At 38.7% G+C, this 21704-nt stretch overlaps 1 protein-coding gene across 1 annotated transcript; it reads left to right on the top strand.

The window, feature by feature from the left end:
• Nucleotides 1-12525: 12525 nt before the first annotated feature.
• c8h11orf96 (chromosome 8 C11orf96 homolog) lies at nt 12526-13750 on the top strand. The gene has a single exon (XM_034879474.1). It carries the CDS (start codon nt 12945-12947, stop codon nt 13323-13325), a length of 381 nt encoding a protein of 126 aa, XP_034735365.1. The 5' UTR covers nt 12526-12944; the 3' UTR covers nt 13326-13750.
• Nucleotides 13751-21704: the final 7954 nt, after the last annotated feature.

A 21704-nucleotide genomic window follows, 5' to 3' on the forward strand; every position in this document is an offset into this window, starting at 1 on the left:
GCTTTCAGTGACAAGTCCCGGCAAATATGGCTGCCGCAACAAGCTTGCTTAATGTGAATGCATTTATTTTTTCCAAGAGTTCTGGTAATTGTTAACTTTAACCTTCAGTTCTCTGTATAATTAACAATTTAGTTGTGGAAATAAAGGATCACAAATTCAATCAAGTGTCAAATCACTGAACCCACTCCTCCTGGGTGATTCCTGATGATATGTTATATGCTATTATATTTAGACATTAGGTCACTGGCCGTGTAACATCAACTTGGTAGTGCAACTCCATCCTACCCTCTGTGCAGTTTATTAATAGTTGTGTGTGTTGTATGGATTGCTCCCATCTGAAGGCTCTTCATGGCAAAACGATCCTGTGGTAGATATATATATATATATATATATATATATATATATATATATATATATAAATATAGATATGTATAGATATAGACAGGTACGACTCTACTGTTTTTTCCTGACTGCTGGAAGATGGGAAGATTGTTTTGATATTGAAGCTTCTTGATATAATTTGTTCTAGTAGAACAAACTGTCTTGAGATTGCAGTACAGTTTGTTCTTGTAGAACAAATTGCCCTGCAGTTCCAATAAAGAGGTTGTAAATTGGGGTTTTAGACTAGCACAAAGAAAGGCAACACAAAATCAAATGGAATAAAGACTAAAGATCATTCCTTCATGATATAATTAGCTTACCACACACAGAATATCACACTTCACTACCAGTCATTTGAACTGGGGGGAAAACAGTGACTTCAGTCTTGTCCTTCATTGAGAGCCAAGATGGTTGTTCAGAGCTATATTTGTTTGATCTGCCAGCTTAGCTCAGTGAGGCTTCTGCAGGTGTAGAGACAATGGAGAGTAAATAAGTAGAATAACGTATGTGACCTGAGTGGGAGGTAGGGAGGATATATTTTACTAACAGAAACTCACAGTCAGCCGACCCCAACCAAAATATAGCCTTTATTTGCATCAAACACTGTAGACCACTGGCTGACAAGTAATAATACTATTGCTTACCTTATTTTCTCATCCACATGGCAACATTATTTCTCCAAAAAATGCAAATAATTACTGTTGCAATTGTAATTACTGTTGTGTAAAATAAAGTGACGGCACAAATAATTTTCATTTAAAAAAAAAAGTGTGTTTAATGTTAGGTTACTGTAAGGTAAGACCACCAAAGTGTGTACTGTTCAAACTAAACACCACCTAACACTTACAACACACTGTAACTCACTGCAGCTTCAATTTCCCAAGTGCCTTTCCATCAGTACAGCACTTACTGTAACCATGACAACTTCTTTGGTTGCCCTATCTGACTCTTGCCTTACTTTAGTCTGATGATGTGTTATGTCTTACTGTACATGCCAGCCATAATACTTCCCCAAACTGCCTGAAAAGAATTATACACCCAACACACACTACACACACTATTCCATTATAACTGAGCAAACGGCTTAGGTTACAGAATGACAGAATAGTAGACCGCATGATGTATTTTTATATAGATGAAAGGGGATTTGTAGACTCATACTGTGTAATAGGGTCAGCAAGACCCTGTATGTGTGTGTGTGTGTGTGTGTGTGTGTGTGTGTGTGTGTGTGTGTGTGTGTGTGTGTGTGTGTGTGTGTGTGTGTGTGTGTGTGTGTGTGTGTGTGTGTGAGCGAGAGAGAGAAGGGGGTCAGTTAATGAGGAAGACCCACAGTGAGTGCAGCAGGTTGTGTAATAGGTCCTAGGCCTTTTGTTGGTGCAGTGCAGGTAAGACATGTGCCATGCTGTGCCCGACTTTTACTGGCCCTTGTTGTTGGGCCTCCAGAGGCACCGATTGGGGACATTTTGTACCAGACGAGAACGTCACACCACTGAACGGGAAACAGGTCTGCGCTGGACACTTTATTAAGTTTTGGCACAGCACCTTCTGTTCAAGTCATTGGGGCTAGCGTCTTTGTTTTTTGGAAATGTTCTGTTGCATATCTTTCACCTGCTCACTGATCACAGGTTGTTCTGGTTGATTCATAACCAAAATAATTATACCAAATACAGGAAGAAAAAAACCAAAGGTCCTTAATATTTGTTAGAAGGAGGTTGTTAAATTGTCTAGCATACAGCTGCAGCTTTCATTTCTCCTCAGCAACTCAACACGTGATCTTTTATTGTACTGTGCTGTTTATTCTGTGTCAAATAATTTAAAGCTGCACTAATCAATAGTTTTACATCGTGAATGATCAAATACTATGTCTTATTTTAAAGCTGTTACTCATAAAATCTGACTCTATTTTGACTAAGGGAGATTTTTAACGTCTTTATGTTTATTGTTTCAATCTCTCTGTTCTCATTAAGCAGGCAGCTGTTGTTATAGGAAAATCTCTAATAAACCTACAGTACCTGTGTGCTGTAGCTTGTTCCGCTGCCAGGATGTGAACCAAAAGAAATATACATTTTCAGAATATTCAGAATCAGATTGTCTCCTTGTATCTACATGCACTTTCCCAGCTCTGTCTTGTTATTGTTGATGTTTTCCACTCCACCCTGAAAGGAATTTGGCATGTGACACCATGGCTAACTAACAAGCTGCTAGGCATTTCTATGTTAGCAACTGTTTGCTTGTTGCCATCCTGACACCTGTTGAGCAGAGCAGAAAACCTTTGGGTTCACGAGAGCTGCATCAAATCTGCGGTGGCTGCTAACTCCGTTATAGCTGTCACTGGAGCCACTGGAGCCACTGTATGGTTACACCTAATTAGGCCTCAGTCCAGCAACGTTGCTGTCCATGCTGTTTACTTTGGCCACCTGATCTCCAGCCGCAAGCCTCTGAAATCTCAGATTATCGGACCGTAAACTGTAAACTGAATAACTGTGTTTGACGCAGAGCTCTAAAAAGGTTACGTGGCATTATAAAGTCCTGATTCACAACGATATTACAATTAATTCAGTGGAGAATATACAACTATAAATATTAAGTACAGTTGCAACAGTGATACATAATGTTATAGTAAAGTAACAAACTGACTTGGATAATGATTTTTGATTAATGCCAGCTGTTTGATCATGTTGAGACTATTTTTGAATATGACACAATGTGTTGAAAATACTGTACAATATCAGCCTCTGAACTGTTGAAGTGGCACTTTCATACCTATACATGAGTATTTCATGATATTAAAATATCACATTTTTATTTTAACCAGTGAAAAGACCATTTAGCTTGAATTGAGCCTCTTTAGAATTGCCTAAGATCTGTAGTGTGCTGGTAAATCTGCAGTGTCATATAGGAAGTAAGTGATGCATTTTTTATGAGCCACACTAGTCGGTTCACTACTTGTCCAGACTGAAATATTTGAACAAATATGACGTGAATTGTCATGAAATGTTGTACAGACAGTCAGGATTCCCAGAGGTTGTATCCTAATGACTTTGTCAACTCCTTGAGTTTTCCTCTCGTACCATCATGCAGTTCAGATTATAGTTTCATTAGTGAAATGTCTTGAAAACTGGATTGCCCTAAAATGTGGTACAGACATGCATCTCCCCTTTAGGATGAATTGTATTAATTTTAATGTTTCTTTCTGCGCATCACCAGATCATAATAGGTTTGTGAAAATGAAATACCTGCAAAACTAGCAACATTACTATCAGCCTCAGCTGTACTTTGTTTTTTTGTGATAATTAGCAAATATTTGCATGCTAAATAAAACACATTGTCAAAAAGTTAGATGGCAGTGGCCATTTAGATAAGAAGAGTCCATGTTGGTTTCTGAGTGTTTACGCAGGAGGTTTGCAGCTCAGTAACAACTCAGCACTGGAGACTGTCAATTTTGCATTCTTGTGTCTTCCATGGAGAGTAGAGAATAAATGAGTCTGTGAGATACACTCATATTTTGGTGTGTGTTTGTGTTTAATATAGCCCTAAAATTGCAGCCTGAAGTCCTGCTGTGATTTGCAGAGAAGCTTCTCTGGGAACGAGTTGACCGATTCACTTTACCCTCCCAGCCCCTCCCCTCCCCTGGGCTTCAGTTCCTTCTCCTTTACTGTGCCTCTTCCTCCTCCCCTTCTCTTTCACCTCTTAGCCTTTTCATCTTCTCCTCCCCATTCCTGTCTTCTGTCACCTTTTCAACTCTCTTTTATCCAGCTTGGTCAAGGTGTCTTGTTTGTTCAGGTCATATTGCAGCTGCCTCTCTCTGGTCGACCTCTACGAGAGATAATAGTTGTGTGTGTCTCTCTCTTTCTAAATGTAATAACTTGAGAATGGCTGCTGGACTTAAGATACATCACTGTCCTTTACTTAATACTTAAAGCAATACATTGCTTATCAGGACCTACAGGGAGTCCCATGTACATCTTCCTCCTTTCTTCCATCCTTCACGCCTCCTCTATCAGTCATTTTCTGTGTCTTTTGTACAAATTTAAAGTAAACATGTTTGCCGTGACTGTCAGAAAAACTAATATTTGCCCTCATATAACCTGCATTATGGCTTATGTACATTAGGTAGTCTTTTCTACATAACACTAAGTGTACATAGTATTCTTTCAATGTAAAGATGATGACTTAAATAATCTATATTTGGAACATCAAGGAATGTAGATGGATGCAATTTGTCAGAAGTAATAAGCCTTAAAAAAATCTTCAAAAGTAACGCTTTTTGCTTTAAAACACTGTTATTTCATGTGTCAATCTTTAATGTTTTCATTTGAATGCCCTGTTCTAAGTTTGAATTTAATGGAAAACATGAACTCAGTTGGTCTAATTGTGTCTCTCCTACCGTTTTCAACATCCACCACCTACCCTGTTATAATTATAGCGGCTGGCACTAATCTCATCTTAACAGAAATGTCATTAGTGGCATCTTGAGAACATAACGGCTGATTGTAATGCACCGCCAATGTGGTAACACTACACAAACTGTTCAGAAGGATACTTCCTTGTTTATTGCTATAGACAAGGAAGTATTTCAAAAGACAATCCTGAAACCAGAAGGTCACAGCTGTGGATCTACTAACATCAGCTTCTTATGAGCAGATCATTGGTCACCATTACACTGGGAATAAATCTGTCTGATGAAGACATGTAGACTCATATTCATTTATTTAAGGCTGTGTAATGTTTCTCTTATGAACAGTTTTAGGAATCTGTAGTGCCCAGGCAAGGCAAAGCAGCTTTATTTATGTAGCAAATTTCATCAACAAGGTAATTCTAAGTGCTTTAAATTAAACGAAAGGACAAGAACTCTTAGTGGCTTCCCACCTGTAAAAAACACAAATTGGCTTTTTTTTTTTGGAATGCCTGGCACAGACAGGGGTACAGCTACCAGGAATCAAAGTCCGGGTCTTTGCAGGGTTGGATGGAATTTTCACCCCCCTCCTCACCCCTTCGCCCCCTGACAAATTTGTGTTGACATAAATTCCGATTGGGATGGTAGTACCCTGTCTGTTTACTCATGTGTTATGAGTTTAGTTAGATGGATTGTGGAACCCCAATTTAAAAAAAAAAACTGCAATTCAAGTATATAGTAAATATTAATCAAAATCCTACAATTAAAAGATACTTGATACCCTGCCAATGTGGCAAAAACTGCAAGTCTTAAGGTCGTGTGCATCAACTTAAATGTATTAAATATGATCTTAGACCCAGCTAGATTCTTTCTGGATTCAAGTGCGCAACAAAAAGCAACAGAAAAAAAATCATTATTTACTATCTGTCACACTAAAAATGTGTTTTATTTGTGGATGTATGTGGTTGTGCAGGGTAAACAGATACACTGTTCCTGGATGGGAATCCTTCCCAGTCTCCAAGTCTCAGTCTATAAATAACCATGTCCCTATCGTTTCTTACTGACTCAGTGTCAAGAGAGGGAGGCTAGGGGAACCCTGCCAACCCTCAGAGGATGTTGTGTTTATTATTTACCGGTACACCAACATTGCCTCTGTTTCTGGCTCATGTATTTTTAAACAGAATTAGAGCTACCTTTATTTAAAAAATTACACCAGTGAGTGATGCCAGTTATCTATATAATGCTTACTGTATTGAACTTCCTATATGTGATGCAGTTTTAGTATTACAGTCTTAGTTACAGGCAAATAACTTTGCGTAGACACAATATGAGACATGCAGAATGTAAAACAGTCCAAATGATAACATATAACAACATATACAACCTTAAGATTATATTCTGTGTTTGCCAATACATTTTCTGAGGTTTTATACAAACATAAACACAATAACATTTCATTGGCTTAAATTTCAGTTGAATTAGCACTTCTCAGATACAGTTGCTGAACACTGAAAAACACTGAAAACACTGAATAATAAATGTCAGAAACGGCTACACTGCTGAATGTTGTGCACAGTCACTGCACCCAGCTGGTGTTCACTAAGAAATACAGTAGTTCTAGTACATAAGGTCTCCTTTAAGACTTGTTGTACAGTGTTGTAACTGTGCACACTTCACAAAGGAGAGAAGACATACAGTACCTGGGCTGCCCACCAACTTTGGTTCCCCTCCTCTCCGCTGTCCCCTGACATTTAGGTTGCTATGGTAACAAGGGTGACCCATAATGGTGGGAACAGGGTGATTTGCTGGTGCGGGGATATGGCCTGTGGCGTGTACCTCACCTCTTGACCGGTGGACCTGGATAATGGATTTGCCTTAATTCTCTCTCTCTCTCTTTCTGTTTTTACACACTTAGTGAAAGTAATTTGTTTGGACATTTTGTTACGACATACTATTATCTGACTTTCTTCTTGCAAACTAGCATTATAGTAAAATACTGTTCATTATTATATATTCATTCAAGCTATAAAAAACTTTACATTTCGAAAATAAGTAAGAAAATTCTTTCAAACTCCTGAAAACACTCACACACAAGAAAAACAAAAAGAGTTCACATGTTGTCTTTGTATGCATTTGTGTGCCCTTATAAAAGTATGCACGTGTTAAAACGGCACTCCGTTTCTTTCAATCCATCAGGTGGATGTTGAGATGTTTCACAGGATAATGGAAAACGTTACCTGCTGGTTGTGCTACGTCTTATATAAGTCTTAATATTTCAGTCCTTGCCAAAGTGGTGGGCCGATGGACAGACAGAGTCATGCCTCTCAGACGGCTAAAAACAATAAAGCATTCATTCAAACTCCTTCAAATACCACTGACCAGTTTATTCTTACATTTTTTCCTGCAGGCACTACTTGCTCTATCGCATGTTAAACATTTCTAAATACTATTGGACATCCATCTGGCGTTCCTTTATCAGATAGCTTTCTTTGCTGAGTGTGTGTAGTCTACCCTGTTGATCTCGGTGTTCCTTGTGTTTTTTGTCATTCCTGTTTTGGGGATTCTGCCTGTTCCTCCTTTTGTATGTTTTTGAATTTTGCCTGCTATCTTCAGGACTCCTTTTTTTGTAAGGATTTTCATTATTAAATATTCAACCTCAACACGGCCAGTTGTCTCGGCACTTGGGTCCTACATTCTCCAAAATCATAACACACACTATTACTCGCAATTGACATTAAGATATGACAATTAACATCTATTCTACATTGGGACAAACTATATTGCAAAGTCCTTTTCATGGCTGTGTTGTCAATGCCGATTATACTGTCAGCCCCTAAACTAATACCTTACAATGAGCCCTGTAACTCTACCTGCACACCCACTACGCACAAACATACTGCACGGGCGCACGCTCACACACACACACACACACACACACACACACACACACAAACACACACAAACACACAAACACACACCAATGAAGTGATATTGTTGAGCCCGCTTATTAATTACAGTGTTTGCATCTGATTCCTTTTTCAGCCAATGCCCTTACATAACCAGGAATGTAATATTTATATACTGGTACATCTTATGTCACAGATGTTGGCGCATATTCCAGTTAAGATCTCAGTTGGAATAAGTTATTGCAAGCACCTGTATAAGGCCCTATATTTCTTTAAATATCGGTATATTATACTGAATTTAATTATGAGACTTTTGTATAACAATTGCATTCAAATTAGAAATTATAATTTTTTTTTAGCTCCTTTTGCAAGCATGCAATCTATCAGTGACATATTGCCAAAAGATTAGGATACATTCTTCATCACAGTTTTCTGCTAGGTAAACTTGTTTAGTTTGGTTCTTTAGCTGGTTTGGTGAGACTAAACCATACAGTAAATGTGCAGTAAAAACTGTTGTATGACAATCAACTCCAAACTCTTTAATAGGTGTCTGCATATGTGTGTGTTTAGGGTGGGACAAGGGCGGTGTAGGTGATCAAGGAGGGGATTGGAGGGGATTATTTCTCAGCTGCCTTTGACCATGCTCCCCGCTGGAAGTATTCACCTTGAAATGCCATCAGCTGTGGAATACAGGAAATGGGACAGGATAGAGCGACACAACACAGAGGATAACCCCTTTAAAAGACCTACCTTGGTTCGACTAGAAACAAAGAAACAACAATAAGAAAAAAAGAATCATTTCTCATTTGAGCACAGTAGATTGGTTTTTCTCTTCCCACCACCCCTACACCAAAAAGGGACTGTCACAGGCAGCAATACATTCCGGGATTTACTCCAGGATTTCCCACCATCAGAATAACAACCACATTAAGGAACATGAAAAGACATTTTTAAACAAATAACCGCATGCAATAATGTGGTAAATGAGGCTATAATTATTCTAACATGGATATCTTTAGTTCTTATTATTTCACTTCTTTATTTTAAGTAAAGCTTTTAACAACGTGTTGAAAGATGTGTGCAGTGCAAGTCTTTTTTCTAGGCAATGTGTTTGCCAAATGATGTCCTTGTGTACAAGGACAGGCTCTGGCAGGCTCTTTTTAGAAAAACACGGCATCCCCAAGGACAGTCACAGTTTGTTCTCAATACACCCCCCATTCCCGGCAAGCATGTCACAAAACACGTACCCTAAATCAAATGGGTGACGATATAAAATTAAAAAATCAAGCATTTATGCATGGTCACGCACTAGAACCACACATACACCTACAGTTAAACAGCAATCACAAATGTTGAATGATGTCACTTGACTAGCAGCTGCTGGCATCATGTGTGACCTAAGATTTACTTAAAATAGAGCAAGGAGGTATTTGCAAGTTCACGTCCACGGCTTACAACCCCTCTGAACGCGTGTGGGCTTGTGCTTGTGCTTGTGCTTGTGTGTGTGTGTGTGTGTGTGTGTCTCTGTATGAGACAAGGAACAGGATGACCTGGTGTCCGTCTCCCCCTCCTCAGGTGTCATCTAAGGAATGCATGACAAAATGGTGGAGGTGTCACTCCTTTAAACTCTGCAAACATGGCAAAGGAAAGCCCTTGAAATGCAAAGTTGTCACCTCAGTGCAATTGATCGTACTTTGCATGATGTACATGTTGTCACTGCTGGCGTAACTACAAGTTCATACTAGTAACTAGGGGTGGCACTCGGGTTGCCATGACCACTGTGACAATGATTGCAATTATGGGCTATGATGTGAATTATCGATCAGCCTGCTTTCATGGAGGTGCATTTGAAAAGTGAATTGACTATCTCTTTTCTTCATAAAACCATGTACAATTTCCTAAATTTGTATCTTGCAGACAGTAAATATCAGCACAATAACTAAGCAGATTGATATCACTAATGATCACACAAGTAGATTAAAAGAAATTAAATGTACACAAATATATCTCTTCCACTGAACCCTGCTTTATATGTAGTAAGTAAGTAAGTAACAATATTCTTTATTGTGCATAGTTTATTTGCCAGACTTCTTTGTATTGCATCAGCAATTAATTATCCTATCACACCCACTCTGTGCCATGCGGAAACAAAAGTTGCTCTTTTTCATAGCGGCAATAAAGATTTTTGTCTTGAGCGTTCCAATTAAAGTCACAAGCATGGCAGAACGTATTTTGAATTGGGGGTGCTGACAAATTTTTGAGAGTGACTTTTTGGGCCAAAGTCAACCACCACACACCACACTGCATCCATTACAAGGCTCCACAAGAGGAAAGACTAAATCCAAGACAGGGCAAAACTAGGCACGGGTAACGCAGCATACAGGCACAAATCTTCGACTATGGTACAGAATAGGGCTACTACAAGCTCAAACACTGGGTCACAACAAAACAAGGGTATAAAACACATCACTGAATTAAATGAAATCAAATCAAAAGTTAGCTGCCTCTTTTTTTGTTGCTAGCAGGGTCGCTGTTGGAGTGACAGGTGTAGAGGTGCTGCGGCTACTTCTTTCAGTTACAGTTGCAGGGTTTTCTGACTCTGGTCTATTAGACTTTTTATCCTGTGATTGATTTATGAAGAAAAATGCGCTTTTGTGCCATGTTATAGGCAAGCTTACTTCTGTACTGTTGATGCGCCAGAAAGTTCCCACAACTAACTTCACTTCTGAATGCAGATTCATTCTGATCAAATTATGTGTTTATCTCTTACCAACCAAATTTTAAAATCAAATTGCATTTAATTGTAATGGAAGGGAGTTGGTTAATAGCAATAATCAATTCATTAAGATAAAATGTATGTAATTTTCAGTTATGGTTGTGGTTTTTTTACCTTTCGCCAAGGGGGTGCTGCAGCAAACTCTTCACCTCTAGTTCCCGAGTCCATGGAATACAAGTGTGTTGAATGGCTCCGGAAACGATTTTGTCAGCTGCAGTGTGAATGTAACCGACCCAACCCTGACATTCCCCCGTCAGCGGTGACACTGATAAATTTAGTCATTACAGTTACAGTGACGTGACATGATGACTTGGAATATGCCGGGACCGCTGATGAGTCTCTGGTGTTCGTATCTCTGTTTCCATGTGTGACGTGTGACCTATAAGACCGATGCTTCCTGTATGACTGTCCAAAGCCATTTTTTTCAAATCTGCAAAAATTTTAACAATGAATTCCCAAAATTTTTTTTTTTTACATTTAGCAGTGGTTATCTTAAATAGCTTGTTTTACTCTTATAAGATAAGTCACATTCCTTTAATTATCACTTTTTTTTGCTCTGTACACATTGATGATGTTGTGATATATTTAAACTGACTCTATTTTGAAACACATTACATCATATATAGATTTACATATAAATCAACCTTTAAACAATACAACCGAGGTTGGCAATGTTTTGAAAAAATAAAAAAATCATGTGTTGCATTACAGAGGAAGCAAACTTTTTTGGTGCCAATAAGCTGCTCTTCATTAAATTGTGTGCCATTAATAGCTGAGTTTAAGACATTTTGCTGTGAAAATGTGGGCTAAATTTTGTGTGTTTTAAACAAATTAAAGCCGGAGTAGACAGTTTTCTGAAAAAAGAAAAAAAAAGAACAGAAGGTGTGTGTATCATACCGGGCGTGAAACGTTACTAAAATAAGCAGCGGATCTTGCTTGAAGCTTGCTTGACACTTCCACAACATTTTAGCCAAGGTGATTACAAGAAATCGTTCCTGCATCATTCCATAAAACTGAACAACAATTCCCAGCTGTGTGTGAGATAACTATCCCATTACCTTTGCTACTTGCACGCTGGTCAGTGAGTGAAAACGGACTGCTGTTTCTTCAGACCCACCAGCAACTCATTTATCTTCTCTCGTCTCAGTTGTCCTTGCAGGCTATCGTATTTCTCACCATGCTGAGTCTCATAGTGGCGCCGAATACTATATTCCTTAAACACCAAGTTGCATCCACACCAAGCACACAGGTTTCCCATTAACCTCCGTGAATAAATAGGAATTTATAATAGTCAATTTTTCTTGGAAAACTCTACACTCAATATCCACTTTTCTCCTTTTTGACAAAGACATTTTGGCCAATGAGGGTGTAAAGGTGAGCACAAAAGTTTGTAGTAATCACTGAACATTAGCTGTGTCTATCTCAGCATTGTTTTTTCTTTTTCTTCTTCTTTCAGCTGCTCCATGTCTAAAACAGAGCGCCTAGCAGACAATTTAGGAATAGCAGTTTATAAAAAAAATTCTAGGTCATGTCTCAGTGCAATTTTTCACTTTCAGATTTATTCTGCGGGCAAGACTAAACCCCTTGGCGGGCCGGTTCAGGCCCGCGGGCCATACATTTGACACCCCTGGTCTAACCCCTGTATGTCCCAAAAACTCAGTCCTACGTTTTGTGATTAAAACATGTAATAGCATTTCAGTCTCTTAACCTTGACTTTGGTTTGCTCCACTTTTCTCCCTTCTCTAATTCTCTTTTTTGTCGTTGCTGTTGTGCATTTTGTTACGTCTCCTTTTCAGTCTCGACTGTCTTTCTTTCCCTCTGTCTCTAAATTGATCTTGCCCTTATAAATCTGTCTGTCAAAGCCCCATTTCCCAAGCACACACACACACACACACATACACACACATATTCTCTCCTCATATGTTTATTTTGGTGGGATGACTCTGACTGGCTGACTGCTCTGAAGGCCGGAACCATGACGGAGATGGAAGGAGGGCCCTGGCAAACAGGGAGTAGGGAGAGAGAGAGAGAGAGACTGAGTGGGTAGTGAGCTGCTATAAAAGAGTGTGTTGGAGCTGTTGGTGGCATTAACCTCAGCAGACTGACATTCACACAAACAAAACGAGAAACAGCCAGAGAGAAAGGAGACATCCGGCACCAACAGAGTTGAAACAGAAACACTGAGGAGTGGAGAACAGAGGCTGACCAGAGCAGCTCAAAAGCATTTGTTTCTTTAAGACTGGCAGTTGTCAATGTACCTGGACTTGGAGGTTTGAGGAGTGTTTGTTTGGCTTGACTTTGGACAAACTCTTGCTTTGGTTCTCCTGAGAAAGACAGATGTCTACTTGAATAGGACAAAGCACCAGAAAGAGCAAGGAAAGAAAATAAGACGTGCACAACCAGTCAGCTGTAGACTTTCAGCCACACTTGGTGTTGCATTTAAACTCGATTTAATCTCGTACTTATTTGGGCTTCTGTTCTACCAATGGCTGCTGTGCGTCAGATGGTTATGGAGGCCTCTGGCTTTCATGTCCTGCCGGCTCACCTCATGGCCTCAGCCATGGAGGAGTTCCCCCAGCAGCTGCCTGTTCCCCAGGGCCCAGCAAGGGGCAAGAGCCGCTCCCGCAGACCTCGTGAGGCTCGCTTCAAAACACAGCCTGTCACCTTTGCTGAAATTGCAGAGGTAGAAGAGGAGGGTTCCTCACCCCTGGAGGAGGAGAGGGCACGTCGTTCCTTCCTGCAGTCCCTGGAGAACCTGCGGCGGAGCACACAGACCCTCCATTGCCCGCCGGCTGCCCATCACAGCTGCAACCCCACACCTACACAGGCCAGCCTGGACTCCAGTGACTCGGATTCCACCCAGTGAGACGTGGGACATGCCCCTTTCTTGGCACCCTTGTTCCTCGGTTCACCTTGACGCCGCTTCGAATTCAGGCCAACTGAACTGAACCAAACTGGCCTGTCTGCCAGCCTGCCTGTGTGTGTGTGTGTAAGCTGCTGCTGTCTGCATTTAATATATACTAACATATCAACAAACAGTATATAGCTCAACGATTCACTTGATGCACATCTGTAAAGATCTAAACCAGGCTGGTTATACTGCTGTATAGATATGATGAAGTAGCAGATGATGCTGTGTTGAACACACTCTTCAAATGTATTCCTTTTCTACTGTAGATCTAGGTCTATGAGGAAAGCTTAATTGATGAAAGTTGGCTGACATTTTTCCATTTAAAAGTTGTATAGGTATTTTTTTTCAGTCCAGATTTTTCTACTTGACCTGTCACTTTAAAAAAGACTGTTCAGTTAGTATTGTGACTTACCAAACTGTATATACTTGACTAAGCAATGTACTGAGCATCGGAAGTGACCTGGATGTCACTGAAGCAGTAGATTCCCATTACATAAGCTTTGACAAGAGTTCAAGCTCTTCTTTTCCAACTTCACAGTTAATTAAATCTCTGCTCTTGCTTTAATTCCTAAGCAAAACTGCCTTTCTAAATGGCTTTATTTATTCTATTTTTTTTTCATAACCAAGTGAAGTTGTATTACTGATATTTAATTGTGCTTTCTGACTTCTAAAGTCACCTTGATGTTGTGCAAAAACATAACCTTTATACTTTGTATTTGTTATACTTTATACATATATGTTACAATGTTTGTTGTATGTACTTTAATAAATATTTTCAAGTATTTTAAAATTTATTTTCCCATTTCTTTTTTAATTTCTATTTAGGAAGTGTGCTGAAACAACAAACTGTAAGTCGGCATTGAGTTGTGTGTTATTCAGATGTGTTTTTACATTAACTGACCTGCCACTGTAATCCAACCTGATTCAACTACAGTCAAACAGTTAGAAACTAAAACAGGTAAACATAAACAACATGTGCAAAGGTCAATAGGCTACATCTCAGCACCAAGACAATGGATCTAAGAAAACAATTACAACCCTAAAAGGTTGATATATGACAGAGACAATATGGGTGAAGAGATATAATACCATTAGAAAGATGGTGACCTAATCAGGAGAATGGAAGTTAAGAGACGGTGGGTGGTGATGTGTAGCCTTTACTGACTGTCCATCTCCAGTGTTATTGTTAAGATAAACTGACACCTGACCTATATGTAAACACTCAATACTTGAGCAAAACTTCATGCTTGTTGGGCGGGTGACACACTTTAAGTAATGTCAGGATGTCATTAGCGAAATCAGCCACAACAACAACCAGCCTGGTGAGAGAAGTGCCCTCTGCATCCATCCCTCCTGTTGCTAATAACCCTAATCCATTCGGTGACAAGAGAAATTTGATGCATGACTTCCGTCCCAGTGCAAGTCAGCAGCTTGTTGCAGACTGAGACAATGCAGCAGAGGCTTAAGTTGAGAACCTGCTTGGGTTGCATGTGGCTTGACTAAAACTTGACACTATATAAGTAAATCTCCAAGATGTGAGAGAAGTTATCTCCAGACGTATGATGGCTTAATCGCTGGACTGTGATGTTTGTGCACTGAGGAGATGTAATCACAGCCGAACACAGATTGGAGACCCGTTTGTGAGGCAGAAAGGTGTAGCAGCAGTGTGTAGGCTAGTCTAGTGATACACAGGTATATGCAGCATACCCACTAAAAAAAACTCCAGGATTTCCATATGCCCACTTAAAATGTCCAATGACAGGCAACAACATACTTTTCATCACAGTTTTGATATATGTTGAATTGTTATCTGTGTTCTTTTTCTTTGCATAGAAGTACATTTCCATCGTATATAGATGCATTAATGTGTATCCAAATGCAGAAAATGAAGTTGTTGACACTCAAAACTTCCATTCCAAACTTCCAAACACCCCACTATGATAATATGCCCCTCCTTTTCCCAAAGGCAAGTTCTGGCCCATATACACAGTTACATATACATATATATATCGTGTTTTATGTTCTCAAAAACGTGACGTAAATAGTCCATTTGTTGGGGACTATTTTCAATCAGGGATTAATTTAGGTGCTCGTGAGCTTTTATGGCACCAGGACAATATATTGGTTGACTCAAAATAAATAACAGTGCCTATGTTGACTGTAATAAAGGAACATGTCACCCTACATGTACAAAGTGTGGTTCATTTACTGTTGTATTCTTATTGATGTTTGAACTACAACGACAGAGGAATAAGATATATGAGGCTATGCAGGTGATGCTTGTTTGGATCAATTTCATGTTGGTTTGGGTCTTTTCATGGTATTGGTTGACAATAAGAAAAAAACAGAATATTGCCATTCTTTCTTTACTATCATGAATATTAATGTGTGCACACAGCAAGTAAAGCCAAACATCCTGACAACCTCTGACCCCGCTGCTATACGTCTGACATGAAACAAAACACAACCGTCCTTCTATTAACAACCGCTACTTCTTGTTTCCAAAGCAATGGAGAGGATGGACAAAAAACAGCTGGTAACACACACTCTCCATACCTCTCTTCTCATCTCTCACACATAAACAAATATTAGTCATTGTTTGTCTAGTGCCTGTAAAAGCTGTCATGCTTGACCACTTGCAAAGCAGAATTACGGACTGTTTTCATGTGTGACAATGCAACTCTGGAAGCACTGCGTCACTGAAATAAGAGGACGACGTAATTCTCATTATGTGCTGGCGTGACAGACTCAGCCAAGTCGTGCAGCCTTTTTTTTAACGAAACCTAGTTTTTTTTGTTGTAAAGGAGAGTGGGGCATGTGCAATAGCCTCACTGTAATGAATCATAAAGCCCCCACCCAATCTAATGTGTGAAGATATTTCCTTCTTAATTAGTTTCACTGTCTGATTCTTTTCGACATGGCAGATGCTTAGGGTACTGAATGTTATAAAGCCTGATTACAACCCAAATTTGGCCTGAATAATGAGTGAATAGGGTGAATGTGCATCTCCTGCCTTAAAATAAAAAATAGATTTCGAAGGCTTTGTACCATTTTGTTTGTTTTTTCTAAGCTCTGAGAGTTAAACTCTGATTACACTATAGTTCATTAAAGGTTAACAGGTAGGAACTAGACCTGAGCTGACCCCTAAAATCAATCAGTTAATCTTGAAATCAACTGGAGAACAGTGAAGAGGTGTCCAAAGAGGGGCCAAGCCACCCTGTAACATGAATGGTGTCTTTTTTTAATTAAGGTCCTATGACATGCTGCTTTTTGGATGCTCCCCTTAGTGGTCCCCTAGTTCTGTATCTGAAAGTCTCTTTCCCGAAATTCAGCCTTGGTACAGAATTACAGCCACTAGGGCCAGTCCCACAATGAGCTTTACTTAGTAAGTGCCATTTTGTCTGTAGCTTTAAAAAAAAAAATTTGGCCTATCTGAACTTTTATTTTCTTGAAGGCAAAGCATGATACACAGGGCTTGGTTTATATCTATAACCATTTCTGGCCACTGGGGGACCATAGGCAGGCTGGGGCAACTCATATTGGTGTTGAAAAAACCCATAAAGTGAAAATGTCATGCCATGGGACTTTGAACAACTTGGCAGAAGACCTGATTGCATAAAAGGGCAATCATCTGTCAAATTGGACATGCACATGTAACAAACTGTATGAGCAAGCACCATGTTTGGGCAAGCCCTCAAAGCATCAGAATGACTGAGGGTACGCGGAGGCTGAAAATAATCGTTAAAGTGCCTGTGTTTTTTCCCATTATTGTAGGTGGTATGCCAAGATGTTTGAAAGGAAACATCACTGCTTTAAGTGCACTACTGCAATGACAGTGTGTTAGCTGGAGTCTGACCAACCAGACAGGATGAGACACAACCTCTGTTCAGATTTTCTGACATTATGATTATCCAAGTGGAAGTGAGCACATTTCCTTTCATTTTATACATGCAATCAAAAGCTGTAAATTACATAATGATCTGTAGGAAACACTATCCTACAACAATTAGCAAATGTGTTTTTCTAGAGTTAACGCTTAACATAACATTGTTGGATTGTTCCATCCTTAAAATAATAATGATCTGTTAAATCACTCGCTTTTTGATTGTTGGTTTATCAACAAGTCACTTTCCAAAAACAGTATGGTCTTGAAAGTAGCTAATGGGATTGGGAAGTAAGAACATGTAAGCTAAACAAGGTATTCTATTTACTCAAAATGAAACTTTACCAAATCTGACTTGGGCCTCTCTCTTCTGAGACTTTTAAACCTGTTGGTGTGTAACAGGGAAAAGAGGAACTTACAGTTTTGTGGCATAACATTAGACATCATATAGACATCATAATCCTTCAACATCATGTATTACCATCCTAGACTTTGTTTACTAGTAAAAAAGTGTGTGTGTGTGTGTGTGTGTGTGTGTGTGTGTGTTTGTTTTCATTATGAATAACAGACAACTCTGAAAAACTGGGCTTCAACAAACCAAACAAAATCTAGCTCAATTTATTTTGTTATGACATTATGTGATGATTGTCTCGTTATAATAATGTCTGATTGTCTCATTATTCTAGCTTTTGTATGATAAAATTAACCTATATATTATATTCTCAATTTTACTTCTGTGTCCAACATATTTTGATTTTATTTGGCATCTTTCTTAATTAAGTGAGCTGCGTACCTGATTTTAACAATTTGGAAAGCACTCCATGTACCACAATATTACAAGATGTACCAAGTAGAACATGTCCCCAAAACAAGCCAGTTCTGCCTTGTTTGTAATACAAACACAAGCCAGGAGATGGGCCTGCAGGGACTGATAGATTTTTTTAGGGTCAGTAGGATCAAAAGATGGCACTGAATGAGGAGTATCCCACTTCAGTGACATAAAGAACACTTCATTTACATCTTGGCAATGTTATTTTAGTGGTGTCCACTCGAATACTGGTTAGTATGAATAATATCTGGTACCATATTTCCTTATCTGAGAGCATCTGCTCGGTGATTCCACCCACAGTCTGGAGAACATTGTGGAAAGCAGCCTGTTGGTTCTATTGTTATTTGTGCTGTTTCTGTCTCAGAACTCACATCCACATGCTCGCCCTAATTGCATTTTTATGAATCTATTGACATTTATAGCAGGGGGTGTATCATGACTTGCCTGGTTGGTGTCAATTAAGGCATGCAATGAATTTTCAAATGACCTGCTGAATATTTTGAACCCTTAAAGTCTGAAGGCAAACAAAATGAATGAAAAATGAAAACACAACTTTGCTTATTATTAGGCAAGGCAAGGCATTTAAAAAAAAAAAATTTCATACTTTAAGGCAACTCAATGCGCTTTACAGATAACAGGTAAAAGCAAAGAAACAAATGATAAAAAATAATAAAAGTAAGCAACAGCACACAGAATGAAACAATTTTTTTTTTTAAACAGACAAAAGCACAAAGTAACTAAAAAAGGTCATTTAAAATAAACAGGGGTTATCTTCTGTAAAGTGGCTATTTTAGGACACATCAGACTTGTTGCAGCATTACATAGTCATATATTTGCTTACGTTTATTCACTCTAAGCACAACTTAGTTGGCCTCTGTCTTCAACATAAGATGGCATTTGCCAGTGTCACAATAACGCGTATAGTTTAGCCACTAAATACAGAGTTATAGAAATATCTGTTACATAAAGTATTGGACCTTATTAAGGTCATTAGGATTCTTCCGCTAAAGAGCAAGAGGGGAACTAGATTCCATACCTATCCATCCAATAGCTGTTGACACATTTCACTCCGGACCACAGTGGTAACTGTACCATAAATCTGTGAAAACACACAAACCATATCAGTGAAACCATAAAATGTCAAAAACCATGTGTCTTCTTTTTATGTACTGTCCTTGTTTTTGTTTTACTCCCCAATCAGTTTTTGCTATGATCATATGTTACTACAATACACATGAACTTTGACCCCTGACAAATTAATTTAATTTCATTTATACTATTTATTGATCCCCAGTGGGGAAATTACAATTTACACTCTGTGAGATGAATCATTATTGAGATATTGAGAGAGAGGTAAGAAACAATGTTAGGACAGAGTGTATGTTTGTGCGTGCATGTGTTTGTGTGTATGTGTGTGTGTGTGTGTGTTTGTGTGCACTTCTGTGCCCACAACATTTATGCATCTATATGTGTATACAAGTGTGTATTTAACCAGCAACAATTTTCTAAAAGCATCCCTGACCCATATCCTTCATGATTAAGGGGGTGTCTGTTGGGACACAGAAAGCAGGCTAGAAGATTCAGCATGTTTCCTTCATCTTTCCCTCTCTCTCTCTCACTCTCTCTCTCTCTATCTCTCTCTCTCTCTCTCTCTATCTCTATCTCTCTCTCTCTCTCTCTCTCTCTCTCTCTATCTCTCTCTCTGTTTGAAGGCTTTTCTAAGCTCTTCATCTCCCTCTGGTGCTGTAAAAAAGGGGTAATCCCGGTTGAAGATGACCAACGTAACTTCTCTCACAGTATTCTATTGCTTTAACCCTTGTGTTGTCTCCTGTCAACCATGAAACGCTTTTAGTGCTTTTTAGACATTTTTTTGTCACTTTTTCAATGTTGTGGGTGCTCTTTTATGTTTTTCCCAAAGTTATTTGATATTTCTTATGTCGACATTTTCAGCTTATTTCAAAGGCCAATTTTGTGAGGAAAAAATGAAAATGGGTCTAATTTGACCCTAGGATAACATTAGGGATAAAAAAAAATCTTGTTTGCCCTCAAGCTCTGGGGAGTAGCATGAAAATGCTATACTTACCCTGTCCACAAATTGTCTGTAAAACAGAAAAGCTCGGTCCATGTACTTAAAGATGATATTGCTTGTTTCAAGAATTTTGGTCATAGCTGTTTTATTATGGTTTATAATTATTATGAAAAATCTCACTATATTTTTCAAGTTATAATACCAAAGGTCTTTGCACTAGCCTTTGTAGACTGGGGAGTTATCAAATGTCATCCACAGTCTTACATAAACTAACGCTTGTGTAGTCATTGAATTGCTATACCAATGACACACTGAGGACATCATTTTAAGTCATTTTTCTGATTATGCTAAAAACTTAAGGGAACATTGAAAAACTAGTGAGAAGACCCAGACCTCAAGATCAAAGCCAAATGTTGCTCTGAATTAGAGACAGAATGGTTGAGAACAGCAAGCTATCATTCCAATGCTGTGTTTGGCACACCAGAGCAAGTAGAGCGTCCCATTTTTTATTTGGTCTCTTTTCTATAAACAAACACATCACAACACAGCATATTTATACTTTTACCTTTATTGCTATTTTTAACTCTTTATGTTTGCCCTCTTCTCTACTTTGTACCGCAACTGCTGCATGAAAAATTTTCTTGGGATAAATAAAGTTATTAATAAAAAAAAACAATTATTGCCCTTTAATTGCCTAGATTTTCCTAATAGGCTACTAAAATATGTTATTTGGTCCTAAAATGTTTAAAGGGAAGGCAAGATGTTTTATAATTTATCCATTCTGCTTTGTTTCTTTTTCAGTTTACTTGTTAGGTCTGGGGCATATATTTACTTTGAGCATCAAAAAGTGGATATCCATGGCCTTCTGCATAAATTGTAGAGGAAAAACCAGTAGTGGTCCTTGGCTGGTGTGTCTCTAGAAACAGCAGCGCCAAACACTGCTGTAGACCAGCACGTATTTCTCAAACTGTTGTAAATATTGTACCCCCTTTTAACTGTTGTTTGCAGCTAAACATTTTTGGTAGAAACAAAAACTATATAAAGAGGAAAAATAAAGCGCTGGCAGTAATAGATTTACTAAATGACTGCCTTGTAACTAAAAACATTTAAATCCTACATTTCAAATGTTTAAAATCCATCACTTAATTAATCTATTATGATAGGATAATTATTTTAGGAATTATGCATGACATAAGCTATTTTTAAATGAGCATTTTTGTAAAAAAAATCACATAGGCCTACCCCCATGCATGCAGTTCTCCAAATACCGGGCATTTGGAGCATGCAGTTCTCCAAATACCCGGTATTTGGAGTACTGCATGCGTGGGGGTTTCACAAAAAAATGGGGGATTCGCACATTTGAGAAACCTTGGATTAGAGTATCACTTTAAAAGTAGAAATACTTGAGTAGAGTAAAACATATCTCACATTTACATACAGTTGTTGGGCAAATACATTTTAGAGAATAAATTGGCGTCAAGATGTCATTGCTCCTCTCGTCCAGGTGGAGGCGGTGGAGGACAAACAAACACACCTGGTTTCTGAAGGTTTCCATGGGAACAAGAAAATGAAAACGCTGCTGTAACATACTGT

This window comes from Etheostoma cragini, chromosome 8, assembly GCF_013103735.1.
Source record: "Etheostoma cragini isolate CJK2018 chromosome 8, CSU_Ecrag_1.0, whole genome shotgun sequence".
Taxonomy (NCBI): Eukaryota; Metazoa; Chordata; class Actinopteri; order Perciformes; family Percidae; genus Etheostoma; species Etheostoma cragini.